Below are 12,081 nucleotides of genomic sequence, written 5' to 3'. Positions count from 1 at the left end.
ATATCAAAAACTAAAAGTGAAAAATAATGTCTAACCCCTGAAAACGAGGTTTACATACCCTATTTATAGAAAAACATGTGCTAAAAAAACAAAACAAAATAAGAACATAAAGTTTCTGGATGCGGCTATGATCTACGACTCGACCTACGAACCGTGGGTCGACCTATGGTCTGTAGGTTCCCTCCGTTGGTCAACACTTAGACTTTTTCTGCAATGCCTGGAACCTTCAACTCCTTGTCCATCACTGACGGACATGAAATACGGACTGTAGGTCGGTCCTCTTCCGTGGCTCCACACTTAGGATTTTCATCAGGTGCTAGAACTTTGACTCACAGTTCATCTTCTACGGACGTGCAGGACGGCCCGTAGGTCGACCTACGATCCGTAGGTTTCTTCATTGTTCCACACTTGGTCAGACTTCCCTAAATCTTTTATCTACACCCAGCATCAACGGACCGTCATAGGACCTACGATCTATAGGTCCTTCCGTGGGTGGCCACTTCTGCAGATTTTCTACTGTCATCTCACTTTACCACGTCCAAGCCTATTTCCTGAAAACATGATACAAAACACAATATTTGTAATACAAAATGGCCCTAGAAACACACAACTCTTAAGTGAAATATATTAAAAATACCGTAAACTCATGGTATATCAGATTTATTGAAAGATTATGACATGAGTGTTCTTTATCACCCTGATAAAGCTAACATGGTGGCGGATGGTCTTAGTAGACTATCTATGTGTAGTGCTGCTCATATTGAAGAGAAAAGAAAAAGTTGGTTCGAGATGTTCATAGATTGGCTCGATTAGGAATTCAACTAGTGGAATCCACCAAGGGTGGTGTTATGGTTCACAATGGTTCCGAATTGTCTTTTGTGGCGGATGTTAAAGCCAAGCAAGGTCTTGATCTAATTTTGGTTGAATTTAAAGAGGCAGTGCTCAAGAAATCCATTGAAGCTTTCTCCCAAGGTGGAGATGGTGTACTTATATACCAAGGTCGCTTATGTGTTCCAAATGTTGATGACTTGAGGTAGCAAATTTTGATAGAAGCCCACAGTTGGTGGTATTATATTCACCCGGTAGCCACCAAGATGTAACGTGATTATGTGAGGTCTATTGGTGGAATGGGATGAAGAAGGATATTGCGGGATTTGTGGCTAAGTGTCCAAATTTCAAACAAGTAAAGGTTGAGTATCAGAAACAGGGAGGTTTGTCCCAGATATTAATATTCCTACTTGGAAGTGGGAGGACTTGAATATGGACTTTATAGTTAGTTCACCTCGCACCCAGCGATAACATGATTCTATTTGGGTGATAGTAGATTGGTAGATGAAATTGGCTAATTTCCTTCCCGTCAAGGTTTCTTATTCGGAGGAGGACTATGTCAAGTTGTACTAGAGAGATATGGTAAGGTTGCATGGAGTGACCTTGTCCATTATTTCCGATTGTGGTACCCAATTAACTTCTCAGTTTTGGAAGACATTCCAAAAGGGTCTTGGCACTAAGGTTGAGCTTAGCATGAGTATTCATCCCCAAACCGATGGGCAAGAAAGCGTACTATCCAAACTTTGGAAGATATCTTAAGGGCTTGTGTGTTTGATTTTAAGGGAAATTGGGATGACCATTTGCCATTGATTGAGTTTCCTTACAATAACAACAGTTATCACTCAAGTCTAGATATAGCCCCATTTGGGGCCTTATATGGTAGGAGGTGTAGGTTTCCTATATGATGGTTTGAGGTTGGTGAATTTGCCCTAATAGGCCCCAAATTGGTACAATAAGCCATGGAAAAAGTTCGGCTTATAAGGGAAAGTTAGGAAACGGCTCAAAGTCGACAAAAGTTGTATGTCAATATGAGAAGAAGGGATCTAGAGTTTGACGTTAACGATTGGGTTTACTTGAAAATCTCACCCATGAAGGGTGTAATGAGGTTTGGTAAGAAGGGGAAGCTTAGTCCTTGGTAGGTAGGCCCAGATAAGATTTTGAGGCGTGTTGGCAAAGTTGCCTATGAGTTAGATTTTCCAAATGAGTTAGCAACATTGCATCCTGTTTTCCATGTCTATATGCTTAAGAAGTGTGTCGGAAATCCGACGTCCATAGTTCCCCTAGAAGGGTTGGGAGTTGATGAAAGTCTCTTTTATGAGGATGTTCCGGTTGAGATTTTGGACCGGAAAGTCAAGAAGTTGAGAAACAAGGAAATAGCTTATGTGGAAATGTTGGGGAGGATTCAGTTAGTTGAGGGTGCTACTTGGGAGGCCGAGGCTGATATGATGTCTCGATATCCTCACTCTTGCCTTCTACTCCTATTCTAGCTTGAGGTAATGAATTCCTGTTGGTTTGTCCTTGTTTTGGGAGTCATGTGTTTTTATGTATTTCCATGATTTCCTTATGTGATGCATGTTCATGTAAACTTGTCTTTTTAAAGAAAATGAGTTTACATGCTTGATTTTCCTCATGTTGTTGTGCATTGATTATGAGTTACCTATAGACTTCATGAGATGAATTGATCAACATGCTTTAGATATGCTTTTTGAGATTGAATTGCATATGAGCTCCATGAAATTGTGTTGAGCATGCTTTTAGCTTCGAGAAGGCAGTTCCTCTTTGAAAATCAGTAATTTTTACATTTCATGCATAGTGGGTTTCTAGATGTAGTTTTTACTCTCTTATTATGCTTTTGGGGTATGATTAGCTAGGAGTTAATGTTTCCTCCTTGTTTATGTGCATTGCATTCATAATGGGCTAATAGAGTTAGTTTCACCCCTCTTATAATGTTTCCAGAACGTCCTAGCTTGGAGTCGATAGTTCCTCCTTGGTTGCATGCATTGCACTGTAGGTTGGGTTGTTAGTTCCCCTCCTACTCTTTTAGAACCAGGTTAAATGTCATTCGAGGACCAATGATCCTATGGGGGAGATATTGTAACACCCTGAATCTGAAAGAGGGTGCCATAACAGATTTCAGCAGTTCCATGGACCATGGCTGGACCTACAGACCTTCGATTGCTCCACCGTCCATGGTCCATGAAACATAGGTCAGGCCAAAAGTATCTAACCACGGTCCACCAGGACAGGCTGTGGGTCAATCCACGGTCCGTCGACTGGGTCGGTTGGTAGGTCGGTGACAGTTGACAGTTACTTCAGGGGTAGTTGGGTCTTTTCCTAACTAATTATTTCATATACTATGTCGTTTTACCCTTCACTAAGACCCTGTATTAGCTTTTTCAATCCCCAAATTAACCCATTAACTTCATTCTTCCAAATTCACAAAGAAAACTAAATTCCCTTCCAAATATTTCTCTCTCTAGAAACTTGAAGAAGAGGAAGATTCATCCTAGGGTTTCACGTCAAGGTCTGAATTCCTCCATTGAAGGCTAGATTTTGAATTCAAGGTATGATAGTTTTAATCCATGGAGTTCCCAAATTCCTCTATTTCAAATGGTAGAATTCCCTAATTGAGTTAGAATTTTCTTCAATTATCATGTGTTCTTTGCATTATTGTTTTAAATGATTGAATTATGATCTCTTTTGGATGAATTGATGATACATGATGATTTTACCATGAACCCATGTAATCCCCATGTTTTCAAGTTATGAATCATATGATGTGGGATTTTGATCTTCAAGGAAGAATTTTATGAAATTAGGCATGTATTGCAAGCTTTGCATGTATTTATGATTAAATCCATATCTAACCCATGTTTTCTAGGAATTGATGATTGAAAGCGGGTTTTCAACCTCAAGAGGTAGTTTATGGACTGATGCATTGTTTTATGAAACATATGCAAATGTTTTAAGGGTGCTTTGAGAGTAAAGTACCAATTGATGATGTTGTGTTGTGAAAGGATATTCTCATTAAGCACATAACTAGCATGATGTGAAAGGTTTTCTCACATATAAAGGATTACTTGGATCGAAAGGCTTTCTCACCTAATTGAATCATAGAGTAAGAGTTATTCTAATGAACTAGCTTGGTCTGATTGTCCAAGGGCACCTTTCCATGATTAATGAAGTCAAGTAAGAAATGATTATTTCATGGGATTTATGCTTAGCACCGAGTGGATACTCATGATGAGTAGGAAGCTCTCCCGTTAGTAGAGGCCAGGTTATTAGAAGCAATCTCATGAGATGGAAGCTCCCCCGTTAGTAGAGGTTGGGTTTCTAATAGCAATATACTTATCCCTTAACTATGTGCCTCCATAGGTTGATTAGCTAGTGGATCCACTTAAGCCAGAAGTTCATGGTTCTACCTTGGCAAGTAGGACAACCCTTTTCAGTGTAGGAGACACGGAAGGAACATATTATTAGTCACATGGTTTCTCCTTCATTTAAGGCTAATTCCCCATAAGTAATAATGAACTAAGGTTACTTCAAGAAGTATCGCATATGAGTTCAAAGGTTTTAAAGATGAAGTTAGCTTGCATTGACCATGATTTTATGACTTATGTTTTATAACTTTTTTACATCATGTTCAGCTTGGTCAATTGCATGTCATGAAATTAAATATCCATTTTAGTATGATTTAAACATTTTATGCATGGCTATCATACTTGGTACATTGTTTTGTACTAATGCATACTCTTGCCTACATTTCTTTCCAAATGTAGGGTCTGATATTCAAGGTGCTCAGTTTCGTGGCAAGTGGATGATTTGATTTATTCTCGAGCTTTGATGAGTCCTCATGCTTCGAGGACGGACTTTATTGTTTTCACTCTCTTTCATGTATTTTATCTTTTGGACATGATTTATGGGCTAGCCCAGTTTCATTATATTGTATTAGATAGCTATGATGAGACAAGTGTATTAGACTTCCGCTTTGTTTGTATAAGAATTGTTTTGGACATGGACTATTGTTTTACTCTTATTGTTCTATTTCTTATGTTATGACAGCTAAGTGGCTTGTACGGAGTCCTTCAGGATTCTATATGCTACGTTACATCTAGGGGGTACCTCTGGGTTGTGAAAGTCCTACTATTAGCTGCTGGTGGTGATGGTTCATACCGTCTTAAGAAGCTTTTCAAATCAGAGACTTGGGTAAGCACTTGGTGTCCTGGATCTATATGTCTCCTTTTGTATATATGTTTAGCTAGTCTTTTGCCTTTGAGACGGCTTGTTGTGGTCTACTTTTGGAACTTGTATTTTTAGATTAGACAATTACGTACTTGTGAGTTCCAGGTTCTTGAAGGGATTCTCTTGTATATTGATTTTTGCTTGATTTCGATTCCGTCTTCTTTTATTTTCTAGTGTTAAGTATTTCTAGTCCTACCCATATACGCATTACTTGTTGTTATGGGTATTGTTTGGCTTCCTTACTGGTGGGTTATAGTGGGTGACATCATGACTTGAGGAATCATGTTGTGACTAGTTGGTATCAGAGTTAAGTTTACTGGTCTAACTTGTACAAATTAATCCCTAGTAGATTCCTATAGATCCGTGTGGAGACGTATGCATCCTATCTTTGGGAGGTTACAGGGTATCTTTAGGAATTTTCCCTTTTGTATCACGTTAGTATCACTTATTGCATTCTTTTCTCAAGATGGCCCATATGCTCAACACAGTGGCTCGGGGTAAGGGCCGACCTCTGATGCCAATGATGGGTGCAACATCACCCAGGATAGAGAAAGGGGCTTAGAGTGAGCAATGGACCCTCCAAGAGCTCAGGTTCCAGCTCAGCCGGTGAGGCCTGAACCAGCCTAGCCACCACCCGAACTGGCTATGGCTCCGGATCTTGAAGATGCTACTACTCAGCTTTTGTCGATGTTCAGAGACATGCAGCATGCCCCAACATCAGTTGCAGCTCTCTCGGTACCTTCACCAAGTTAGTAGGATCAGTCTCTAGTAAAGGCACCTCAAGCCCAGGTACCACTGCGTGTGTCTAGCCTGTGATCATGGTCGTATCTATGTTACTGGAAGATCAGAAGATGTTCGAAGAGTTACCTAGGTTTTCACCTCTGAGGTTTCTAGGGTTGTGGTTGAGGATGCCCACGAGTTGGTAACTACTTGTCGGGAGTTGCTTTATACATTGGTCTTTGTGGAGTTGAGAGGAGCCAACTTAACTATTTATCAACTAGATGGGCCAGCCAGATAGATAATGGTATACCTTCATATTGACTTGACAAGCTAGGTCTCCTCAGATTACTTCGACAAACTTTCTGAGGCTTTTTTGGCCAAGTTTATCCCTCGGAGCATTAGAGATCACCTCTAGGATCATTTCTCCAAGTAGGAGCAGGACTCCATGTTGGTTTCAAAGTATGAGGTAAGGTTCCACGAACTCTCTTGACATGGCTTTATGATTCTACCTACTGAGGAGGATAAAGTTTGATGTTTTATCTGTGGGTTAAGGCTTCAACTACATATTAAGAGTCAATATATGGTCTCTGTGGGTCGTTTCTTTATTGATGTTTTTAATCAAGCCTCCACTATTGAGCAACTCCATCATGATTCCCAAGAGGTAGTGACAAGAGAGCTTCACACAAGGGTATCTTCCAGAGTGGTATCTCACTGATGACAAGATTGTGCTTCATGTCGTGGTGGTCGTTCTTCTAGGAGTCCATCATTTCCATCTTGTTTTGATTGTGGAGAGTTGGATCACTTGGCTAGAGATTTCCCTTTGCATATGCGGATTTCTCTCACTACCTAGGTAGCTCCACCAACTCTACTAGTTGCTCCAGCAATACTACCAGTTATGTCAAGTTAAGGGTTAGATTTATCGTGGTGGACAACAGGGTATTCAGGGTGGTCCTCAGGGAGGTAGATCAGGTGGTAGGAAAGATTTCTAGGGCAGAGGTGGAAGGACATTTCTATGCAGCTCCTACGAGGGAAGACGCTGAAGCATCGGACGATGTGATCACAGGTACGATTCTCTTATGCTAAAAACTCATCTCAACTCTTTTGATTTGACCTCTACCTATTCTTATATGTATGTTTATTATGATTCTCATATGGGTTTGAATTCTAAGCTTATGGAAACACTATTGCATGTTTCAACACCTATGTGTGAGTCTTAAGTAATTGATTAAGTGTTTCAATCTTGCTTAGTTACTATCTAGTGGTGTGACACCCGGGCTAACCTTACATTCTTCATATACATTATTTTGATGAGATTTTGGGCATGGACCGGTAATCCCCGTATCATGCGATCTTAGATTGCTTCTCTAAGACCATTGCCTTATCCATGCCTAGTATTCCCCTAGTGGTGTGGCAGGGCTCCTTTAGTAGCACATCGATTGGGGTTATCTCTTTTTAAGGCTTAAAGATTAGTGGCTAACGGGTGTTTGTCATATTTTCCATATGGGCGTGATTGAGTAGGGAGGTCTGTCTAGCCAAGTCAATTCTAGTTGTCCGTGAGTTTGTAGATGTATTTCATATAGAGCTAAATTGCTTACCTAGAGCATGATATTGGTTTCCTTATTGATCTAGAGCTGGGTACTCGGCCTATTTGTATTCCGCCATAACATATGGCTCTTACAAAGCTCAAAGAGCTTAGTGTTCAACTTCAAGATCTCTTGGGTAAGGGGTTCATCAGTCCTAGTGTTTCACCTTAGGGTGTTCCCGTTCTTTTTATGAAGAAAAATGACACTACTATGTAAATATGTATCGACTATAGGCAGTTTAATACGGTGATCGTAAAGAACCATTACCCCATACCTAGGATTGATGATTTGTTTGATGAGCTTCAGGGTGCCACAATGTTTTTGAAGATGTTCTGGGGTAGGGTTATCATCAGTTGATGATTAGGGAAATTCCCTAAGACAACATTTAGGACTCGATATTGCACTACAGGTTCTTAAGGATGTCTTTTGGGTTAATACCCCTATCGTCTTTATGGACTTGATGAAACGAGTTCTTAGGTCGTATCTTTATTCAGTCATCATTGTGTTTATAGATGACATTCTAGTAAAGTCGTAAAGCATGAGTGTTCATAAGCAGCGTTTGAGGATTATACTCCAGACTTTGAGAGATCATCGGCCTTATGCCAAGTTCTTAAAGTCTTAGTTTTTGCTTGAGTCGTTAGCATTCTTGAGGAACATTGTTTCCATGAATTGCATCATGGTCGATCCGACAAAGATCTAGGCTATTCGTGACTAAGCTAGGTTTACTTAAATTACTAAATTTTGGAATTTCATTGGATTAGCGGGCTACTACTAACGCTTTGTGAAGGGCTTCTCTACTATTGCAACACCTCTTATCTGGTTGACTCACCTTGATGTTCCCTTTGAGTGGTTTGAGGAGTGTTAGTTATGGTTTTGGAAGTTTAAAGAGTTGATGACTAATTCTCCCATATTGATTTGCCAATTGAGGGCGAGACTTCACGGTGTATTGTGATGCATCTGGCATTTGTTTGGGTTGTGTATTTATGTAGCAGGGCTGGGTTCTTGCTAATGCGTCGAGGCAACTTAGGCTACAGGAGAACAACTACCCCACTCATGACTTGAAGTTAGTGGTGGTAGTTTTTCCGCTTAAGATCTAGAGGCGCTACCTGTACGGAGTTCATTGTGAGATCTACACTTATCAGAGGAGTCTTCAATATATTATGATCTAGAGAGACCTTAATTTGAGGCACCGTTATTGGATTGACCTTCTGAAGGACTATGACCTCTCTATCCTCTACCATCCTGGAGAGAATCCTCTACCATCCTGGAAAGATGAATATGGTAGCGGACAACTTGAGCAGGAAGGCAATGAGTATGGGTAGTCTAACCTTCCTATCTACTATGGAGCAACTTTTAGCTTAAAACACTCAATTCTTAGATAATCTTATAATTTAATTGGATGTTTCAGATTCTAGGTGTATCTTAGCCTATTTGGGAGTTTAGTCTTCTTTGCTTCATTGAATTCATAGTTGTCAGTTTGTTCATGAGGACTTGTTGGCAGATCGAGATTAGGTGTTAGTGGGTCGGTCAGGCTTCCTTAGATTTATATGGGGTACTGAATTTTATTGGTCTCATTTGTGTTTTGAGGATTGGGGGTTTGATCCATGTGATACATCCCGAGGCCTATGATTTTGGATACTCTATCTGTCCAGGCACCATGAAGATGTATATTTATTTAAGGCAGCATTATTGGTGGAGCGGCATTAGGATAGATATCACAGATTGTGTGTCCCGTTGAATGAGTTTCTAGTACGTCAAGGCCAAGCATTTGAGACCTAGTGGTGTGTTTCAGAGATTACCCATTCAAAAGTTGAAGTGGGATTGCATCATTATGGACTTTGTATTAGGTTTGCCTCAGACCTCTACAGGTTTTGATAGCATAGGGGTTATCTTTGATCGATTGACCAAGTTAACATAGTTCCTCCTTGTTCAGTCTTCTTTCAGCACCAAGAGGTTGGCCCATCTCTACATTCTAGAGATTGTCCGTGTTGATGGTGTGCTTGTCTTTATTATATATGATCGGGATGCTAAGTTCACTTCTAACTTTTAAAGAACCTTTCAAGAGGAATTAGGCACTCGCATTGATCTTAGAACAACTTTCCACCCATAAACTGATGGTTAATTAGAGCATACTATTGATAAGTGGTAGATTTACACTCATCTGAGGCCTATTAAGCTCAACAATTAGTGTCCTGGATGCCTCATTATGTCCTATTTTAATGATATTTTGATCAATTGTAGCTATGAAGGCTAAAGGACAAGGCAAGGATGAATGGGTGAAAGAATGGCCAAACATGAAAACAAGTGTAAACTCTAGATTTTGTGATCACCTATTGCAAAGGGCGGATCACCTAATAGGTAGGATCACCAGAATTGATGGTGCAATAATGTAACACCCTGTATCCAAAAATAGACCAAACAACAGATTTTCAGAGGTTGCAGGTGCCACCGACGGGTAACACATATGGACCGTATGGTGAGCCACGGACCGAAGGTGGTGTCCATGGTTAGCCACCCCAACTCCACTAAAAAAAACCCAGATAACCCCGACCAACAGCTAGGACCTACGGACTGTAGGTGGGACCACAGCCTGTGGTCCAGGTCTGTGGATCATGGTCCGCAGCCCCCACCCCAGACGCCAGATGATACCTTCCAGGACGGACCGTGGGTCAGGCCCATCGTTGGCCCCGACAAATTTTAAGCTAGGGAAGTTTTAGTCTTTTTCCCTATGTGTTAGCAACCTAAATTACATTTTTTAACCCCTAAACTATGTAGTTTTGGTCAGTTTAAGCCTAGTAACTTAGTCACATCCTTCCTTAATTGATCATTCTCCAAAAAATCATCAAACTTAGAACGAAGAGAGGAGAAAGAGTCGACCAAGTCCTTCAAGAATGCTGCTAGGTTTCAACAATTCCAGCTCAAAAATTAAAAGATTTCTCTGGTCGAAAGGGTAATCGTCAGAATTCCAGCTCAGTCAAATTTTTCTTATATTGAACCATTTCTATATCATATATGTGTATGTGTAAATACCGGTACCATATAGATATTTTATATGGATATATGGATTTGTTTGGTTCTTTTTTATTCTTGCTCGAGCTGGATGATTCAAAATTAATCATGTCCAGTTCCCTCGGGGGATGGATCTATAAGAATTCACCTATCCCAATAAACAAAAAAACCTGACTTGAATGATCCTGTATTTAAGAGCTAAATTGGCTAAGGGTATGGGTCATAATTTTTTTAGCGAACCCGCATGGCCCAATGATCTTTTATATATTTTCCAGTAATAATTCTAGGTACTATTGCATGTAATGTAGGCTTAGCCATTTTAGAACCATCAATGATTGGTGAACCTGCAGATCCATTTGCAACCCCTTCGGAAATCTTACCTGAATGGTATTTCTTTCCTGTATTTCAAATACTTCGTACAGTGCCCAATAAATTATTGGGGGTTCTTTTAATGGTTTCAGTACCTGCGGGATTATTAACAGTACCTTTTTTAGAGAATGTTAATAAATTCCAAAATCCATTTCGCCGTCCAGTAGCGATGACTGCTTTTTTGATTGGTACTGCAGTCGCCCTTTGGTTGGGCATTGGTTCAACATTACCTATTGATAAATCCCTAACTTTAGGTCTTTTTTAAAAAAATTAATTGATTCAATTGTGAACTAACATGACATGTGTATCTAGGGAATAGTTTCTTCAAAGCGAATTCTCCCTAGATACATCTATTCAATTTAATTATGAATTTCTTTCTAATATATGATATATTAATTGTGCTAAATTGTGCTTTTTCAATCTATTTTCACTTTTCACTAAGTAAGTCCAATAGATTTAAAACTTATTTTTTGCTAAATCAATTACGAAATATTTTTCTAAAATGCCCAATATCTGTTTTATATCTTCGCTACGAAAATGTTCAATTTTCATAAGATCTTCTTGGCTGTTATTCAAAAGGTCCAATAATGTATATATATTGGACATTTTGAGGCAATTATAGATCCTGGAAGACAATTCTGATTGGTCAATAAAAATCGATTTCAATGCTATTTTTTTTTTGTTTTTTATGAGTTTAGCCAATTTATCATGAAAGGTAAAAGGGGATAAAGGAACCGTGTGTTGATTGTCCTGTAAATATAAGTTGTCTTCCTCCATATGTAAAAAGGGAATAAATAATTCAATTAAATTTCGGGCTGCGTTATGAAGTGCTTCTTCCGGAGTTAAACTTCCATTTGTCCATATTTCGATAAAAAGTATCTCTTGTTTTTCATTCCCATTCCCATAAGAATGAATACTATGATTCGCGTTTCGAACAGGCATAAATACAACATCTACAGGATAACTTCCATTTTGAAAGTTATGCGTCGTTTTTATAAGATATCCACGATTTCTCTCTATTTGTAATCCAATACAAAAATCATTTCGTTCTGTTAAACTAGCTATATGTTGTGTATTATCAACGATTTCCATATAAGGTGGCAAGATGATATCTTGAGCAGTTACATATCCAGGACCCTTGACAGAAATAGACGCTTCAGAAGTTCCATATAAATTACTTCTCAATACAATCTCTTTCAAATTCATTAAAATTTCATGTACCGATTCTTGAATGCCAGTTATGGTAGAATATTCATGTGGTACTTTCTCAGATTTTACACGTGTGATACATGTTCCATCTATTTCCCCACGTAAAGCTTTTCGCATTGCA

General features: G+C 39.3%; 1 protein-coding gene across 1 annotated transcript; it reads left to right on the top strand.

Annotated features, from left to right (window-relative positions):
• Positions 1–5,715: 5,715 nt before the first annotated feature.
• Positions 5,716–11,016, top strand: LOC107063147 (cytochrome b6-f complex subunit 4-like). The gene is made up of 3 exons (XM_015314620.1): positions 5,716–5,818; positions 6,641–6,853; positions 10,691–11,016. The coding sequence occupies exons 1-3, from the start codon at positions 5,716–5,718 to the stop codon at positions 11,014–11,016; spliced, it is 642 nt and encodes a 213-aa protein (XP_015170106.1).
• The last annotated feature ends 1,065 nt before the right edge of the window (positions 11,017–12,081 follow it).

This window comes from Solanum tuberosum, unplaced genomic scaffold (assembly GCF_000226075.1).
Source record: "Solanum tuberosum cultivar DM 1-3 516 R44 unplaced genomic scaffold, SolTub_3.0 scf00015, whole genome shotgun sequence".
In the NCBI taxonomy this organism is placed as follows: Eukaryota; Viridiplantae; Streptophyta; class Magnoliopsida; order Solanales; family Solanaceae; genus Solanum; species Solanum tuberosum.
This window is presented reverse-complemented; position numbering and strand designations above follow the sequence as displayed.

Bases quoted from the DNA above. Each gene is read 5' to 3' on its own strand.
- LOC107063147 (XM_015314620.1), top strand. From the start codon at position 5,716: ATGGCTCCGGATCTTGAAGATGCTACTACTCAGCTTTTGTCGATGTTC. The intron at 5,819-6,640 runs GTTAGTAGGATC...CTCACTACCTAG, and splicing joins TCTCTCGGTACCTTCACCAA to GTAGCTCCACCAACTCTACT. The intron at 6,854-10,690 runs GTACGATTCTCT...CATGTAATGTAG, and splicing joins ATCGGACGATGTGATCACAG to GCTTAGCCATTTTAGAACCA.